General features: G+C 32.0%; 1 protein-coding gene across 1 annotated transcript; it reads right to left on the reverse strand.

Moving 5' to 3' along the window:
• Nucleotides 1-9269: 9269 nt before the first annotated feature.
• LOC125063999 (endocuticle structural glycoprotein SgAbd-2-like) lies at nt 9270-13877 on the reverse strand. Its single transcript, XM_047670761.1, has 4 exons — nt 13786-13877; nt 11508-11740; nt 10081-10345; nt 9270-9786 (listed from the first exon to the last, which is right to left on the reverse strand). The coding sequence occupies exons 1-4, from the start codon at nt 13795-13797 to the stop codon at nt 9691-9693; spliced, it is 606 nt and encodes a 201-aa protein (XP_047526717.1). The 5' UTR covers nt 13798-13877; the 3' UTR covers nt 9270-9690.
• Nucleotides 13878-20650: the final 6773 nt, after the last annotated feature.

Raw genomic sequence — 20650 nt, forward strand, 5'->3', positions numbered from 1 at the left:
ACTACATTAGTTAAGACTATTTTCTCACTTCTTAGTCATTATTATAGAGTAAAATTTCGTATGATTTGTTGTTCAATACGTTTACGTTGTGTTGTTTAATTTCGCCCCATCATTTGTACTCAAATTTCATGAAGACAAAGCTTAACCAAATACCTACCTAACGTTAACGCCAGCAGTTTCAAATAAGTATATTAATATAATCAAACTCAAGCGGGAGAATTTGTTGTTTTTGTATTATATGAAGGAAGATTACAGACCTTGGAAATATATTTTTCATGATAATTAAGTGGGTGTGATACAAAACAAATTATATATAAATACAAAAGTCTATAGACTATTCCAATGGAATTAGGAATAGAGATAAATAAACGTAATTCACGTGATTTGTTAATAACAGCTATATTGTGCACTACTAAGAGTTTATGATTATTTGTTCCGTCATCGATATCCGGAATCCATGTTGAGTTTAGTCTCTGTTTTTCAAGTGTTCCGGCGTTGTTTACCCCCCTGCTTCCGGCCACCAACGCCCTCTAGATTAGTTTCGCTCTTTGTCCGCAGAGAGTTTTGGTGGTCACATTTATAGTTTTATTTCTTCATTATAGCGTCGTTTTTCAAAGTGTTCAGACGTGTTTCCTAATACTACCTACTTTTTGAATATAAAGTAGATTAATACTTTCGAATACAGTTTTGTGTTAAATTTGTAAAAGTTAAAGTAGAATAGGAATCCCCTTGCTTTTACAATGAATAATAACGAGGAAGAAGTAGTGGTTCGACGAGCTGAGAAGAGACAAAGGAATGACAGTGAGGCTTCGGATACATCATCAAGTTCGAGTAGCGTGGAACGAGAAAGGTCTGATGAATCAGAAGGTAGGCAATCTGAACCAAGACCAAGGAAGCGGGCGCGATCGGTGAGTCAGTTGCAATTTGAAATTTTGTCACAACAAGTAGCGTTCTTAACGAGTTTGATAACGCAGTCTCATAAAGAAGTGAATGCTAGTAATATTAATGAGTCATCCTCGAAAGCCGTACCTTTTTCAAACGATAATATGGTCGAGGGAATCAATTTACAACTACCCGCCAATGTTTGTGTAGAAAAGGCTCAGTTAAATATTTCGGATTACGCGACGGTAGTTAAAGATCCAATTTTTCCAAAATCAAAAGAAAGTTATTTGAAAAGGTTAGAAGAGTTACAAAGATTTCAGTCGGAAGAATGGAGTTCAATTAGGTTTGCAGAAGTACAGAAAAAGTACCTTACTTCTCCGGGCTTTGTAGAACTCAGTGTTAATGACGAACTAAAACGTTATTTACCGTCTACTAGTGAACACATTCGTTTAGACTTAATGGAACGTTCTTTTACGGCAATCACTCACGCGCTTTTAGTTCAGAAAGATGAATTACGCAATACTTTACAATGCCTTATTAATTGGTCAACTGAAAAGGAAACAGTATTGACGGCCACAACCCTTTTTGAGAAGGTAGAAGATTTATTTTGTAAAGATTCGAATTTTATGAAAACAAGTGACGACATATTACAAATAGTATGCGGTAGAAGAGCGGATTTAATTCAGTTACGTAGAGATTCGATTCTTAAACAAATTTCTGATGAATACATTAGTGCTATTTTAGAAAGGGTACCCCCTAATTCAATTAACTTATTTGACAGTAACTCGCTTAATAGTTACATGCAAAAAGTAGGGGGGGCTGAGAAACTTTATCAAAATATGGGCCCAGCAAATTCAATGCAAAATCAAAACTACGATGCGGGTCGTCCCAGTACTAGCAGTGGATACAGAGGTAATTTATCTAATTATAAGCACAAGGAAAGTTCCTTTCGAGGTTCCCGAGGCCCTCAGGGAAAAGCTAAATCTAGCAACCGAAAAGGAACTAAAGGTAAGAAATCCAGTGCGAGACCTGCAGGATATCCAAAAGGCAAGACATCTCGTTCCCGCTCTCCCGTTAAAAACAAAACTCGACGTGCATGACTACAAACGCTTTCAAGGTGGGTGTCTTATGCGATATCGACATATTTGGAAAGATCTAGGAGCTCCACGCCACATCTGCAAACTTCTAGGCGGTATTCACATTCCTTTCATAATGAAACCGCCTCTGGTATATCCAAGCCAAATAACAATGTCCAGTTTTGCAACAAAGATATCTCCAGTAATGTCACAACAAATCAAAAGCATGATAGACAACCAGATTCTCGAAAAAGTAGAAGTCTCTCCCAGCTACCTGTCCAACTTTTTTCTAATACCAAAACAAGATGGATCGGTACGTCCAATCTTCAACCTGAAAAGATTGAACAATTTCGTGAAAGTCGGAAATTTTCGGCTATTCAGTCATTTCCGGATACCGTCTTTCCTACAAAGCAAGGACTGGATGGTGAAATTAGATTTGAGCCAGGCTTATTTTCATCTGCCAATCGCGCCTCAACATCGCAGATTTCTCAGAATGAGCTACGAAGGGTCGCTTTATCAAATGACGTGTCTACCTTTTGGTTTATCATCAGCGCCCAAGACATTCGCGATGGTCACAAATTGGATAGCGGAGTATCTAAGAAGCAACAAAATACGATGTGTTGTTTACCTAGACGACTTCCTGCTGGCCAGCCAATCCTACGAGCAGCTTCAGCATCAGGTAACATTTACAATATGCCTGCTGCAGCATCTAGGATGGACGATCAACTTCGACAAATCTGTTCTGGTTCCGACACAACACCTAGAATTTCTAGGTGTTACTTGGGATACACGGAACAATTCCAAATCCCTGTCGGAACCAAAGTGCCGGACGCTACGCATGGCATTACAAAAACAGATGTCGAAAGGCAGTTGGTCCCTCAGACAGGCCCAGTCCCTAATGGGGAGACTCAACTTTGCCTCCTTCGTTGTTCCCAGAGGGCGAATTCATTGTCGAACCATACAATACCACAGTCGACATTTTCCGAAAATTTTCGACATTTTCTTGCTTCGGGTCGAAGAGTGCATGATCTAACATTATTAAGATGTGATTCAGAGCATCTAATAGATGAAGGTAATTTTATTATTATGTGGCCAGCTTTTGGTTCCAAGACAGATTCCGCTATTCATAGACAATCTGGCTGGAAAGTGATACAGCATCCCGAGAAGAACTTAAATATAGTATATTGGATTCGTCGATTATTGGAAATATCACAGGAAAGGCGTAATGAAGGTAAATTCTTAGAATTATTTATTACACCTCGAAGGCAATGTAAACCAGCGTCGAGGACAATTATTGGAGGATGGATCAAAAGTGTACTTCGGGAAGCTGGGATTGAAGCGACTCCTGGCTCGGTACGTTCAGCTGTCTCATCATTAAATTGGTTAGAAAACTATTCAATTGATCAAATTCTAGCTACTGGTAATTGGAAACAGGAACATACTTTTAGAAATTATTACCAAAGACAGATAAGAAGTTCTGATAATATTGATTTAAATAAAGAATTATCATTGTCACAATATTTTGAGGCAGTATAGAATTTTTACGTTGATTTAATCAATAATTTAATCAAATATGATATGTAATTAAGTATAAAAGGATTTTACTTGAATTAATTCAGAAGTAATGATTGTTTTGTATCACAACAAATTACAACACATTATAGCATCAATAGTATAATTATATACGGTACCAGGAGAAAACAAACACATCACTCAACATGGATTCCGGATATCGATGACGGAACAAATAATAGAGAGTTTTACCTACCAATAAAACTTACCTATTATTTTTCCTGAGATATCCGGAATCCAAATAATTCCTACCTGGTACATACGCTTATAATGAAGAAATAAAACTATAAATGTGACCACCAAAACTCTCTGCGGACAAAGAGCGAAACTAATCTAGAGGGCGTTGGTGGCCGGAAGCAGGGGGGTAAACAACGCCGGAACACTTGAAAAACAGAGACTAAACTCAACATGGATTCCGGATATCTCAGGAAAAATAATAGGTAAGTTTTATTGGTAGGTAAAACTCTCTATTAATATATATATTTGTCTATAAGACAATCCTATTACACTTAACTACTTATTTGCACTTTAATTTTACTTCCTAAATTCTGATATCAGTTTCGTCGACGTTCAAAACGCCAATTTTGCACAAATCTTAAATATTATAATAGCTTAAGCCGATTTCTGTCCCAGCGATTATGAGAAGATAGCTGCACATAAAAAAATCGGTTATGGTCTCATTTTTTAGAGCTGTAGCCGTAGATGTACAGAAAATTAAGAGGATGCTTGATTTCGATTTAATAAATTGTTATGATTTAAAAAAAAAATCAACTTTAGAGTGTGAAAAAAAAAGTTACTAGCTGGTTAGACAACGAATGCAAAAAAAACATTAAAAACGTACCGACCTACTACGACATTATTTTTTGTTATGTTTTAATAAAAAAAAATTAATAGCTTTAAATAATGTGTGATCTGTGGAGAAGATATTTTAACACAACGAGAGTTTATGAACACGTTGATCTCGATTGTTTCGAGATCAACGTGTTCATAAACTCTATTAGTATTATAGTAAGTATTATTTTTTCACTGCTGACTTAAAAAATTTAATATGAGAAAAAAAAGTGACTATGACTTTTTATACTAAAAATAAATACTTTGGCATGTTTGTGGCAGTGGTTTCATAGAAATGGGAATGTTTATTAAGACTGCCCGTAATTATATCTCCTCCGCCTTCTTTTAGTGCTGACCCAAGACAAGCTGCATTGATATAAGGAAGCCATGAAAGCTATCGCAACTTCATCGGAACGAGCAATAATAGACAACATTTTGTTGACAATCGAGATGCAATCAAACAGCCACCTAAACGCATATTTAATTGACGGCTTAACCAGAACCTCCAGGTTGCGTTTTCCTGGTGGCCACACAGTTCACAACCGATTCTGTTTTCCATTGAACTAGACTGATGAGTCATCGTCTGATATCATATACACCAGTGCATGTGTCATCAAGTAATATGTTAGGGTATGTAAGTTGATCATATGGGAAGAATCGCCAATGGGATCAGCAGCCTCTCAAAGGCAGTTGATTGATTTCTGCATTTTATCGCCGGCACTAATCATGTGCCATTTGGTGGCAAAGTCGTCTTACTTGGAGTTGATTTTCATCAGGTTCTACCCGTGGTCGCTTTCAAAGTCTCAGAACTTACAATTGCAAATTTATTCAATGGGCATCTTGCTTCGCAACTTGATCGTGATGCTTGATGAACGGAACCCGATTACGTTATTGTTATGAGATATGGATGAGATATGGATGAGAGATATCGAGTCTTGTTTTTGAAATTATTTCTGGCTTAGCTAAAGGCGAACGAGTGTTCTTGCTCCGCATCGATCTCGCATTTTTAAACACAACCTTCCCTTTCTTTCTGAATCGTCACCAAGTCACAGACACGTTGGCATTTGCCATGTCGATTAATAAGAGCTAAAGACAAAATTTGGATAAAGTCATCCTTTATTTGTCGATCCCTGTCTTTTCATACAGTCAACTATACGTTGCAATGTCTCAAGTCCGTTCCGAAAACTCACTTAAGATACAAATTGACAAAAACTCGCAGCATGGTATCATTAATGGAGATGGACCATTCACCAGAGCTGTTGTCGATACAGATACTATAAGTACAATGCACACAGTTCATTGCATTGACCATTTATTAAATAAAATAATATTAGTTTTCAAATTATATTGTAATAGTTGTAAATTAGGAAGGTTTATTCTAAACAAAAATTTAATTTAAATAAAGTTTAATTATTTTGGCGCCCAATGTAAATGAGCGACTTGCAGTTTACAACGAAAAGAAATCAAAACAAAATCTGTCATAGGTTTCAAAATTCCTAAAAAATCTATTGAATAAACGCGAATTTTCACGGGCGACCTACTCCATTCCATAGTAAATATCATAGATTAATCAAGCTCTCTAATGATATAGTGTTAATTTGTTGTCAAATATTATGTTTTTCTCCTCAATAGAATATATTAACAACAATAGAATATATTAGTATATATAAAAATGTTACAGAAAAAAGTTTAGATATGCAACCAGTTAGTATACGATTATACCAAGCCAGCGAGATGTTAATTTCGCGTATAGTTTTACAGATGAGCGAATAACGAATGATTTTATGGCTCTCCTCATGGGTATATTTCTTTGAAAGACGAAGCTGATGCTGATCGCTATATACATTTAATTTTTTTTTATTACCATTAAAATGATAGTATGTTACATTATTTTAATATATGACTCACTTTATCATTATATTTATCAAATTCCAATCTAAATCCTTAGATATCTTTGCCAATTGCTAAATTATATTGATGATTATTTTAATTAATGATATTGCGTATCGTAAAGTAGAGTAAAGTAATAGATAGTTAATGACCCACTGAATGGCAAAAGCCTCCTCTCCCTTTTGATGCTAAGGTTTTGAGCTTGACACCACGCTGCTCTAATGCTCTAGTTGAAACATTTTAGACTTGCAGGTTTCCTCATGATGTTTTCCTTCACCCTCAAACACGAGATGAATCATAAATACAAATTAAGCACATGAATAAAGTGGCGCTTGTCTCGGGCTTGGACACAGAATCACCGGTTAAGATTCACGTCTTGTAACAAGGATATCACGAACATTGGTCTGATGTAAATTTAAATATACCAAAAAAATTAGAAGATATATTACTATTCTTCAAAAATGGTACTACGATTTATACCTTATTAATAAACATTAAAAGTAATATACATTGTTGCGAAAAATATAACAAAATCGACTTCCTAAATTTAGCTGCATGTACACTTAAACTGAAAACTTAAAAATAATATTTTTTCAGGCGCATCATGCTATTAAATAGTAGCTAAAGGCATATTGACGGTGAAAGAAGTGTTTTTATAAATATTTAACAGTACTTGTTTCAATTAATAAAATGTCCATTTTTTCTTAATATATATGCTATGCAGCAATGCTAATAATATGCAGATAAATCCTATATATCAACTTCTTCTTAGTGAGAATTTAACATGCCTTTACAATTACAATTTAAATTCTTCTGCCTGGTATTTATTAATCCCAGCTATTACCAGGGTTTGCCTTCACGGACACCAAGACTACCTCGGATGTACGAGTTGCGTATGCGGTCAGCCCGCTTTACACCGCACATCCACCTCGAAATTTTGTATGACTTTGGGTGCTATTTCTGAAATTATATTGTCTTTTTACGAATCTTAGAATCTTAAAGTAAGCTATTTTATCCTAAAAGGCGATTTAAAAAGGGGCTTGGTCTTTTATAAAAAATCTAATACACTATTCTGAATGTTCTTTGTCCATCTTTTATAAGGTTGTTTTCTTCCGCGTCTGTTAGGAAGGTGGAAGGGTGTTGCAGACATTTATATACAAATAGAACTACTCTGGAGGTCAAATCGCACTCCACGTGAAGAAGTAAAAATGACAATCCATCCAATTTAAGTGTTCTTTTTTTAGTAATTACTGTTTTTTGTAATTTAGTTGATGCAACAGCCAATCCCGCTTTTTTGTCATTTCAAAATATAATACACTAGATATCTTTTTGTACTGAATTGAAATAAATTTGAGGGCTCGATTAAATCATGAGTGGTACGTACGGCCGATTTCAACTTAAACGATTTGATGCGACTGATTGAACATAAAATTGAATGTTCAGTAGATGCTTTTAGATTTCCTAACAGATTTCAAATGTAATTACTATTGCAACAAAACTACGATCGTAACGTCAGTTAGCTCATGAGTTAATTGTCATACTTTGTATTCAAAATACCTTATAATATGAATATAAATAATAAGAACATGGGATGTATTTTTATCACGTCAATATTATAATTTTAAAGTGGCTGAAACATCTAGCTAGATAATAATATTATATACTACAAGCTCCTCCGCGAGTCACTGCATCTTCTGGTATAATTTTATGTATATTTGTAGTTTACTTCAGTTAGATATTACGAAAAAACTTCTCCTCATTTATGAATATTGATTATTTATAAATATTTTTAGGGTAGTTTTGTAGGGAGATATTGTCCATCTTCGATTCTTAATTGTTAAAAAATAATTAAAATGATAATTATATCAATACTAATTCGCTTAAAATCGTATTGTATTGTAATTTCATTGGTTATCTAGAAATACTTCCCCTGAGAGCGGGAGTTAGGGAAGCAACACTACTCGCTGTTTTACCTGCGAAAAGCTTCAGAGAAGAGTAGCTAACCGGTGCTATTCTTGGTAAGTACTTTCAAAGCATTCAGGTCTAGACATTGGAAGTCTACTTAGGCAGGTTTCACGTCGGGCATATGTCATGTAAAAAGTGATTTTACAAAAGAAAATATCCTCACTGACAAATAATAATTATTAATAAGGCTGTATGTAGACTTGAAATTTGGCATAGGCAATGTAGACTCGCACTGTTTAAAGGGTGGACACTCATTCAATCTTTAACTTTGCCTTATTATGTGTGATACGTCAATATTTCATACTTATGATAATACATGAGTTAAAGATTAGTACTCTTAGTATTCTAAGGAAAGTTAAAATGAATTTACTTTTGTTTATTGTAATGTATATGTTCTTTTGTAATTTTTTTCATTTCGAGTTTAAAGGGGAAAATAAAGTTACGTCAATCTTCGAGTCTTCTTTATCTCCGAGATTAAAAGACTTGGTTATTCAAAATTCTAAATAAGACAAGTATTGCCACTATATTATGATATTGTTACAGTTAAATGATGCTCAATAAGTTGAAAATACAAAATAACTTTCGTCACTTAGATCATTCTTCACAAAAAATGCAACAAGCCATGAGTTAATAAACGAGTAATACCCTACAACATTGTCTTCTCAAAATACATTTAATGTTCAGTCTAGAGAAACTGGATCGCCTTTTATAGAATAAATGCAGCTAGAATCCTTCTAACTATTCGGAGTCGTGACATGTACACATGTCTATAATTTTAACTTATAAAAATTTAATCGAAATTTTTTTTTTCATGTGACAAAAGTACTTATAAGTGTTCTTATTTTAATGAAAGGAGGTCAGAATAAATAAGAAGTTGTAATATTTTAACAGTTTATTATATCAAATTAATGATAAGTCGTATAAAAATATGTACAAAAGTATAAAGCGTATACTGGTACAATTAAATTAGTAGCTTATGCTCATTGTATCATATTATAACAAAAACCAACAAGTCGATAATTTTAAAGGGTGAGTATTAATTCAGTAAAAAATGTTCAATATTAATGAGCCCACTATAATTGTACCAGATATATTATCAACTTATACGAGAATTGTTTGAATGTGTTCCTTCGTATTTTAATAACGAGAGTTTGGAAATATTGTGAATAAATTCTAAATTCCTAAAAATTAAGTTAACATTATAAATGTCGAATGGCATTATACAAGACAGTCTGTTTGATATCAAATTAGAACTAGTTTTTTTAAATTTACACTCTTAATACGAATATTTTGTAATCTGGAATTTTTCGTTGATCTGCACTTTTCAGTTCCATATTTATTATCTATAACGAATGACTTTCGGCATGCTCACAGAGCACTAGTACTAATCACAATTGATAATGTGACACTATTATTATTGCTTGATAGAATGGGTTTAGTCACTCAATTCACAGTTAGCGATCACTGTCTAAATTTACTGTTGGTAGTATTGACCTTTGTAGTCGCGAGCTGCATTCGCTTCGTTTTGTCTTGCTGCCTCGGGGTTTTTGGATTCAAGGGCAGTACGTTCCTGAAAATTATATAACAAAAATTAAATTATGACAATAAAAATATATTACATATATATAGTTGTTTTTAGTAAAGTTGTAAAGCTATGATATATATTATACATAGCTATGAAAGTATTTTTGTAGTATTCATAGTAAAGAAAAATAAATAAAAAAATTACATAATTTCTATTTAAAATTGAGAAGAAGAAGAAATTATGTGTAAAATAAACACGCAAATAGATCTTGAAGTACCTGCGTTGTTTGTCATGAAATGTATCGGAATGTTTCTGTATTTAATATATAAATTTAATTACCGCATTAGCCTTAATTCCAGCGTAGATGAGGTCAAGACCTTTTTGGATTTCAGCGGATACGGGAGGAGGAGTTGGGATATGGTCACCCTTGACTCTGAAACCGAACTCGTCAGCGGTGTACTCGACAGTGATGACTTGACCGTCGGGGGCGGTGTAGGTGTAGGAGCCCTCTTGTACGAGACTTGGAATGTTTTCGTTTTCACTGTTCACCACATTCTTCAGGTAACCATTTTCTTGAGCGTGGATGTTGTTACCGGTTTCGTATCTGAAAATTATTATAAAAAATTTGAATAACTTTATTTAGAAGAAGAAGCCATATATTTAAGTATATCAAATGATAAATAACTACAAGAGCTATGTTTTAATCAAACATGAGTGAGGAAATACAGACACATTCATTTCTGGTACATTGACATTTTATCAATTAGGTACAAAGTGAAAGGAATAATATTAGTAGTTAACTAGCTTCGGCGCCTAGATATTTTTTTATATTTGTTTTGATTGAGTAAATGTTGGAAATAATAAAATCTACACGTTAAATATTTAAAATTGAATACCTATGTATTACTAATTTTAATAAAGCCTATTGTTTGTTTGGTGACTAACTATTGCATGTTCTTAATATAAAATTATTTAAAATAAAAAAAATATATACAAAAATTTAAGATAAGTAAAGATTTAATATTTTTAATTGTTTGCTTGCATAATCATTAAAGTAACATAAGACTATTCGTTATAATATAGTTAATGATAGAATCTATACAAATTAATTATTATTAATATTAGCTGTGCTATTATTAATTGAGAATTATAAGAAATGTAAAACTTCTTGCAGACCATTACTCTGTCATATCATTTTTTCTAACTTTTCTCCGATTTCTTATTTATTATGCCTTGTAAAGTAGGGTGTACTCATCCTTGAATACAATTGGTGGTATATAAAGGACGGTTTAATATTTGTAATTATTATCCTTAATTGTATTAAATTTATTTCAAGATGTAGGTTTGACCTACATCTACACCTACATGACTATTTATTTTATTTTACAATTAAGATGAAAATATTTTTAGATTGGATGAGGAAATATTTTTAAATAAACTTATTTGAGGCATAGTTCATTGTTATAATTAAATTATTAGACGAACATATTTCGCGATAGTATTCACTCGAAAGAATCGTTTACAGACACCAACAACCAACAAGACAGATTTAAGAATTGCGTAATGATTCATGATTAAATATACGAAATATTATTCATTTTGTTGAATCATGTAATTTCTTAAAAGTTTCCAAATCGACTTTTCTAGAAATTGTCTCTATAATTATTTCATTTATTTCTCAAATACAATGGCTGTTTTTTTAAAACGGTGATTGAGTCACATAATTAAATAACTGGTATTATAAAATTTGATATCTAATTACTTACGAAGTTTTGTAGCTGCCATCAGTACCCTGTTCTTTGTCGAAGTGGATGATAGGAATGAAAGTAGTAGTGTCGATCTGTACTTTAGGCCTGAAGTCCGGAGGAGATTGTCTGTAGTCTGGTTGTGGATAGTTATTGTAATTCTGCTCAGCGGTGGCTTGGTCATCTTCAGGCTTGAGGGATAATTTTCTCTGAGGAAGAGCAGCCGCAACCGCTAGCGCAACAGACAGCACGATCTGTAAATTACAAAACTTATAATTACATAAAGAAAAGTTGAAAACGATGTAATGATTGTTGTATTGTTGTAAGGAATAATGAGTCGAGATGATGTCAGACGGAGAAGAGCTTAATCATATTCGCGATGTCGTAAGATACCTTATCTCGTGAGCGGATACAATAGGTAACGAATTGCGACAGCGGCTTATTCGCCACGCTGCTTGGGCGAAAGCAGGTCCCGGTAAAACATGTATTGACATTACACATCTACACTTGCTGCATTGTTTTCATTCAGATGTGTTAAACTTTTGTTACGTTTTAACATTGAACACCGTATCGACGTGTTTGCTCTTACGCAACTTAGCTGAAAAATCGTGAGCAATATGACCTAACTTATATCGGTTATGTTAAATATATTTAATCTAATTTATTAAAGTAAATTATTCAATACTATTTATTGAAATACTAATTTTAAATTAAAAAATAAAATGAAATGTAAAATATAATATTTAAATTATAATTTAAAATTAAGGTAAGACCATATTTAGTAAAAATATGAGTAAGTAAGGATAAAAAATATATATATAATATATTAAAATACCATTAATTATTAATGAAGACATATTTAAATAAAAATAAGAGTATCATCAATAGTAATATATGGTAATCATTAAAATTCACAGACGGCTTAAAATACCACGAAAGGGTCGAAGAGTAATATGTCAAGGTCGCGAATCCTATTAAAATAATTTACATATTAAATATTAGAGTAGGCATAAATGAATAATAATGTGACATCGATTTGGTAAGAGTATGTTACCGCACGCTTTGAATGGTGGTGATCAAATAACCACAAAATATATTAGGGTCATATGGTATTAACAAATAATATCGGAATATCCCATTTTTACACACTTCCAAAGAGTGTAATTTGCTTTAAATATATTTTATCTAAATGGATTGAGGAACAAGACTTAATATAATTATATTCGGTAGAAAAAACAAAAACATTACGCATTAAAAAAAAAAGAAAATGGATCACGTGTTTGCTATAAGCGAAAATAAAATCTAGTAATGTAAAAAAACAAAAATTAAATTGTGATTGTTAAAAGTACGCTGTCAATAGTTCGAAAATAGTAATAAAGCACTAAGCACACTTAACGCCAAATAATGACCTAGAAAGTGATATTATGCAATTACAGACGTTTGTATAACAGATATTCTCATAAACGAGGTTATGCGCAGTGGTATGAAAAAGAAATGCCAACGCTTAGAATCGCTTATACAAATGCTTTAACTTGCTTCCCATTCATTATTTTTTTGCTTGTTAAATGCGTAATGTATCGTAATGATGATATATTCAATAATAACCGCGTTCAATTATGGAACTTTTATATAAAAATGATTATGATTACGAGAATACTTATGACATACACGCATTTAAAATTAGCCGTGGTTTATTCAGGTTTTTTTTTTAATTTAAGATTACAGTATACATAGATTTTTTTAATTTAACTATTACAAAATCAATAATTGATAGGAATTTTAGACTTTTTTTTTGCATAAAATTAACTTTCAATTACAATTGTGAATAAATTTATAAATTGAGCAAATATCTTGAAATAATATAACTATCCGATATTTTGAGTATTTGTGGAAATTTATTTTTTTAAATTATTTAGTTTTTAATAAATTTAAGATTATAACAGAACGCAAAAATTTAACAAATTAAACAAATATGATCATAGCTCATCAAAAGTGAAACTAAATTTAAAAGAGAATTGAGAACAAAAGTCGTGACCTAGTGCACCGAATGCCACAATTAGGTGCAGGCATTCCAACATTATGTCAAAGTTCAACAACCGACTCGTCTACCGTCCCTATTAGATGCCGCATCTCGCAACAAACGATTGCGGAAATCCTCAAATAGCGATATTTCATTAAAAAGCCACTCACACACTGACCCATATCTTAAGGTTAGTCACAAGGCAAAAATTTAAAACCTGTCGAGCTTCATATCGTCCTTATCGACGCGTGAAGATATTAATGAACTTTATGAACTTACCAGTACTTTCATTGTTGTTTTTGTGTGTTTTTTTGGTGTAGCAGCGAGGCACGTGGTGTCTCTGAACTATGTCAGAGTGGTAGTAGTGCGCTTACTTATATACTTCACCCCTGCCACTTACTCGCGCTCTGCCCTGAGCCATCACACTTTCATACCTGATTTGTCGCTCCGATGTGCTGAATCAGCTACATCTAGTTGTAATTTTTTTTTTCAATTGATTTTTCGGTAATGTTATATTTTAAAGTAAATAATTTGATATGTTTTTTTAATTAACCTATCATTGACGATAATTATTGATATTTATTTTTATTTTTACCAATCCTTTTAAAAACTTTTTAATTCGATATTTAACGCGCAATTTCTTTTAAATTCAATGATAATACATTAAATTCGTAATAAATATATTTAATTAAGAATTTACTATATTAATTTGTAATCATGCCATTCGACAGTATATAATAACAATTATTTTTTATTTCATAAAATTGTTACAGTTTCTGTAGAAACTATTAATTAGTGTTAAATTGTTACAAATTCTAATTCTAATGATAATTCTAAAGCTTTACAATGCTATAAAATATGCCCGTGTATTGGGACAAGTTGTTATAGAAGCTTACATTACATAAGAAGGCGTTGTTTTCGTTCGTCAGTGTAGCAACATCTTAGTATCACTTATCTTAACTTGTGCAACAAGTTCAAAGGGGTGTTCATGTGGAATCCTGTAATTGCTACTAAAATAATTTATATACAATATAAAGTATACTGAACATTTTGAATTGAACGGTATTATTGAAATAGCAAATACAGAATGAAACTGAATACTTCAAATTACTTAAATCTTAGATGAGCTTCGTATTTAAAATTAGATATCAATAGATGACATGGCCCAGTGGCTAGATCATGTGAAACTTAACCGAAGATCCGGGTTCAAAATCATGTGTATACTTTTGTATTTCTAATCAACTTTGGCGGTGAAGTAAAGTCTCCTGGGGAAACCTATATAAGTCCGATGAAATTCTGTCACATTAGAATCTCATTTATTGGAGCTAAGAAACAACTAACCCCAGATTATGAGGAAAGATATACTTACGGGTTACATTTAACTTTAGACATATTTAATAACGGATCCAACGCGCATGTATACTAACGTAAAAAGGAATACATAACTTTCTTATTTATTACGAATCCATCGAAAAGTGAAGACTTATTGTTGTGCATCAAATTTCAATTAATTAATTTTAACTGTATCGGTTTCACAGTCAAACGAACCACGCAATACGATTATGATAACAAATATCGTATTATTCAGCGATATTTCATAATGATTAAAATAGTTATACTTTCTTGAAAAAGTGTTTATCGAATATTTCCAACCGCTACATACTATCTAAATTAATTAGCAAAGGTCTAACTGAAAGAAAGAAGAAAATGTTCTAACTGATTGAGTATGCAGCTCTTTATTGGAAGTCACTAGTTCAAATTCAGACATGCTACTATGTTCAAAGTTACTGTGCTAAAATATTTGAAAATACATCTTTTTGTATTTTAGTCATTCATATGATATTCAGTCAAACTTATATCACCAAATACACACTAAAAAGTGATGACATATGACCTTTGCTCAAAAACTAATAGATTGTTTCTGTAGGTATTTTTATTAAATATTTAAATATGAGCCCTTTTCCCACATCAGGCTTAAAATCTCACTGTTTATATATAAATTATACAAATTTTATGATATGTTAATTTCCTCGGGGTGTTTTTCCTCGACACAAACAAGATTTTAAGAAAATAATTTAAAAATCTAGTTATTACCCGCTCTTATTGGAACACGCGGCATACATTTAAGATTCACGTGTTCTGTCGAAAGACCATATGGACGATTAAAATTCTGATAAATACTCTGAAAATTAATTTTAAATATAGAATTACGTTAAGGGCTTTTAATTATTATAGGTATGTAAATATTATTTCGAAATATATTTCTAATAAGTAAACCAAACACGTTACACGCAATATATGTTTCCCGGCGTGAAATTCCAACTCTGTTGAATGTTGACTGTTGAGTAATTCTATTATCTGGAACCAATCCTGGGTTTACTAATCAGCTCATAATTACCATAAAAATGCATTGACATCGTAATTGAACCAACAAGTCAAGTTCCAACTCCGGCTTTCAAGATTTGACTGGAACAAACAAACAAATATTGCAAGTTAAATAAAAGCTTGTGATACAAAGGTATGCCTTTGTTCGTATCTGCACAGGACGGATGATATTTTCTGACCGACCAATAATATAGATCGCATGTAAAGTACAGCTTGTTTATTACGGATGTTGATTTTTTTTAGTTTTTTAATATATGAAGTATTGCATATGACAACCAAAAATTATTAATAATATACATAAATTTATAAATACATATAAGCAGTATTTTATGACCAACTTTTTGTTTCAGCTGCTTATTTATTAACATATAAAAGTATCGAATTAAAAGTCGGATGCTTAAAACTAACAGTCTTTTAAGTATTTTAAAAGTTGTCTTTTATAATCTATATAACTATTAAAATGCGAATGTTACGTGTAATGTTACGCTTAAACCGCTGAATCGGGAGCTAAAATAGGTTTTGACGATTTGGGTGCTATTGACAGTTTTATGAATTTCGCGCGGTTGAAGCCGCATGTTCAGTTAGTATTTCATAAAATAATGTTCGATACTTCTTTTGTCAACTAATTACTGACATATAATGTTATTAAAATAAAATGGTTCAGGTAAAGTTCAATGTGTTTAATTTTTATTATGAAGCAGTTTCGGGTTGTCGTCAAAACTAATTTGCAAAAATGAATAAATATCGGATTTCTTACGCAAGTGACTGTTTGATGAAGAATAGATTAATATTTGGAGTAGATTAACACATTATAACTGTGATCACTCATTGCGCAAACCCGAAATGGCTTAACCGGTTTTTAAGCAATTTGTCATAATATTCTTACAAGAAGTTCAAGTAATCTAGTAAAAATTAGATCATAAGACGTTGAAAAATTGTCTAGAATATTTATTTCTATAAATAATAATTATAATTGTAATAGTAAATATCTAAATTAATATATATTTAATTAATAACAAAACATTAAAGTTTCAATGAGAATTTAAGATGAAAATATAGTACATCCTAACGGATGACTCACGTGGCAGTGACATCGTTTCATCACCTTATACGTACGGGTAATAGGCGTAAGTAATCCTAATAAAACTCATGCTCTTCAACTATATATTAATTAAAATGCATTAAATATTAATTAGAAAACCTTATTATCATTACAATACGTAATATGTTTTGAGTAACTGCAACTAAATTTATTCTTGTTTTATTTACACATATATTTACATTTCCTTAATTTAAACTCATTTAACTTTCAACGTTTGGATATATCGTAATAAACAGATTTTTCTTTAATTCAATAATTTTACCAACATTGATATTTTTTATTATAACTAGAGTTCGATTCCGTGTTTAAAAATAAATGCATGTTTTTTTAAGTGTGTATGCGCGCGATGGTTTTATAAAAGGTACGTACATATTATGTATGTTTTTAACTAAATTCTGAGAACAAATGATACCGAGAGAAATTGCATTTGACTCGTAACAGAACAATGAACGTCTATTCATGTTTTTTTATATTTAATTCTAGTTTTTTATAACAAAAAAAAATTGCATAAAATAAAATTAAAAATTGTATCTTTTGCGGTCAAATAGAAAGCGTGGGTAGACAAAATCACAAACAAGATATTATTTTATTTTCGGCAAGAAAATAACTTTGAAGGTACATTTTAAATAAAATGAGAGAAAATACAGTAAAAAAAAAAAAACAAATACAAGTAATATTACTTTTTAATTGTCATTTTACAAAGCAGAATAAGTAAAAATCTATAATCGACGTTAATAAATACTTTTTTTGATATAATTAATTATTTATGTTTCTTTGAGACAGTCGAAACTTATAGCATAAATGGCATGAAAGATACATCAATTATCCGGATTGCATCAATATTCAATCGTATAAGAATATAGTTCAATAGGTGCGTTCACCGTAGTAAGAGATGAACCGGTTATGTAACCTAACATAAGGTTACCGACATTGCGCGTGGCGATCTAATGGCCTGCGTACGACGTTGTTTTGCCCCATTAATCGCACCTAGGAAATGGCTCTAGAACCGTCTTTGTCTAGTACCGTGTGAATAATGTTCTTCCTAATAGCACAGCTTTTTTCCTATTGATTCTTTTTTGAATTTTTCTTAATACAAGCAGCTCAATTTATATATATAAAATACACTTGTATTTTTAATTTGACTAAGTTCTGCTTACAACTTTATCTTTTTGATTAGGTTTGAGTAGTGATATATTTTCCTTTCTTATTATCGAGATATATTTGTTAAATCTTTTGAAGTCCCAGGCTACTATGGACCGAATTTATTTTGTTTTCCTCCCATGAAATCTCTTCAAGGGCATTAGTAATGAGGACGTTGTAATTTCGAGTAACTTATTAAATATCAACTTTTATATAAGTCGATATAAACAAATACCCAGTGCACATGACGTACGTTCAAGGCTTATTATTGCAAGGGTATTTTTTATTGCTAGTATTTATACCGTGACAGACCAGTATTCCATTTATTTGGCATATTATGAGCTAGTTTTTCGCGAATTATATCTTGACATTATGTAGTTCATAGATTTGTCAATAAATGTTCTAAATTGAAAGGCTTATTATTAAAATATTTCAAATTGGACAGATATATCCTGTGATAATTGCAATCAAACAAACTCTTGCTTTATATAACTTTATTTTTTTATTAACCTACCCCATCTTCGAACAATGGGCATGTCATCGACAACAAAACCTCTTGAATTCATTTCAGATCTTCTATATTTCGTTCACTACAATGATAGATTTATTTTAACTTTTGAATGACGGATTCTAGTTTCAATAATAAATCTCACATACAACTGTACTAGCTTTCGTCAGAGGCAGTATTTAATTTTATTGCCTTAAAAGACTATTAAATATTTCAGTAGTATATAAATTTAAAGATAACCTCTAGTACTTCATTACATGATTAAAGTTTAAGAACAAAAGTGTCAATCATCTGGCCTTGTTTCTAATAAGGATTAGGTATGTGAAAGTTAGCCTTCGACTGAGCCATTAAAAGATGAATTGAAATGCATCCATTGAATGTCATTTAGTCATACGGTTACGAATCAAAAAGGAATCAGACGCACTTTGACATTTGTATTTTATTCAAATAAACTATATATTCATAGATGGTCACTCAACACGATTCTAAAATGAGTCTTACTACTTTCATTTTAAATGTCAATAAAAACTATTTGGAAAATCATAACACAAAGCTTATGAATGTATGATATTAGATGCGGAGAATAATTATAAGTTGTAATATTTAACCATTTATATATTATTAACATATTATGATTAATTAATTTTAAAACTTATGTATATATTTAAAACCGTGTTTTTTTTTATTAATACACCACCTGAAATAAAAAATAGCAAATTAAAATACTACGTACAACCTGAGTTGTTTCATTAAAAATAGGACGGCAGGAGAACCGGAACACATAAATAGTAAGTATAGCTGTTTAGTGGTAGAGTGTATAATGAGTAAGTAAGTAATTTTAAAACTAAAGCCAATACAATCAGTGTTTTTACAAATTAGTAGCTGCGGAACAATTATATAAGATCAAACTTGGAACTCACCGGATAAGTCATAAAATGTCCAAATGTGATTTCTGACGTTGACTGTTATAATACCTAAAAGATACACGCATAGCATTGAGTTTCATCGTGGGTTTTTTTACGAATCAGTTACGAAGTGAGTTCTTATAGAATAGCATTGCGGACAGTTTGCTGTTTGATAGTGTCGTTTTCAAATGCAATGCAACATTAATAACAAATAATTACCTAACTTCCAGTTAACATTTTTTATTAGTATTGTATATCGTACCATAATAGCTTTTTTCAGTACGTTTAGCTAAAGTTCGTTAATGCTTGCACAATAAAGTGAGCGGAGGGACGAGAGCTATTTCACTGCTATGCGTTTAAAGATGCGAACTGTTCTTGATATTTGATGTAGATATTACAAGATACGTAGCACGAAATAGTCGTCTGCTTTCTTTTTGATATCGGTCTCAGATAAATGACTTGCATTTATTCTGTGCTATACAAAGATTGTTAAGGAGGAGCTGACGTTTTAACATAACAATTAGTATTGTAAACCATTGTATCATTCAACGTGGTTATGGGCTAGTCACATCCACGTTCAAGCCCTAGCTACACTATTGACACATCTTACTATTTACTAATTTGTTCACGATATTACCGCCAATAATATTACCTAAGTATTCGATATTTTTTATGTGTAACATCTATCCTCTTGCTTTCCTAAATGTGTGGGAGATGTCGTGAAAAGGACCGAAATGTGTAATAGGAAGCTGAGAAAGCTCGATCTAGTTGATTTGACCAATGAGCGAAAGTGGTGCTAGAGTTGGCCGTCTGTGATTATACCACCACATTATCCGGTAGTAAATAAGGTTGATGTTGTATATATGATATCATACCGTGACGCCCTGACGGTCGGACCACCTATGCGGGCCTCCAATTCCTATGAGGAATTCCCGGGGTAACGAAAACCGCCCTAGTCCCTGCGGCGCCTATTGAGGCAGGCAACGGTAGAAGGTGTGCGTAACGTTGTTTCCTGCAGAAGATTCCCGTTCTTCTTCAGTGAATCAGATCTGCATCAGCGTTAACCTCCCGCTCCCGTTCCACTGCCTCCATCTGCGACATTTT

Source organism: Vanessa atalanta, chromosome 5 (assembly GCF_905147765.1).
Source record: "Vanessa atalanta chromosome 5, ilVanAtal1.2, whole genome shotgun sequence".
NCBI lineage: Eukaryota > Metazoa > Arthropoda > Insecta > Lepidoptera > Nymphalidae > Vanessa > Vanessa atalanta.

Coding starts and splice junctions, on each gene's coding strand:
- LOC125063999 (XM_047670761.1), bottom strand. Junction 10,346..11,507: donor GATGGCAGCTACAAAACTTC/GTAAGTAATTAG, acceptor AATAATTTTCAG/ATACGAAACCGGTAACAACA. Junction 9,787..10,080: donor CTGGAATTAAGGCTAATGCG/GTAATTAAATTT, acceptor TATAATTTTCAG/GAACGTACTGCCCTTGAATC.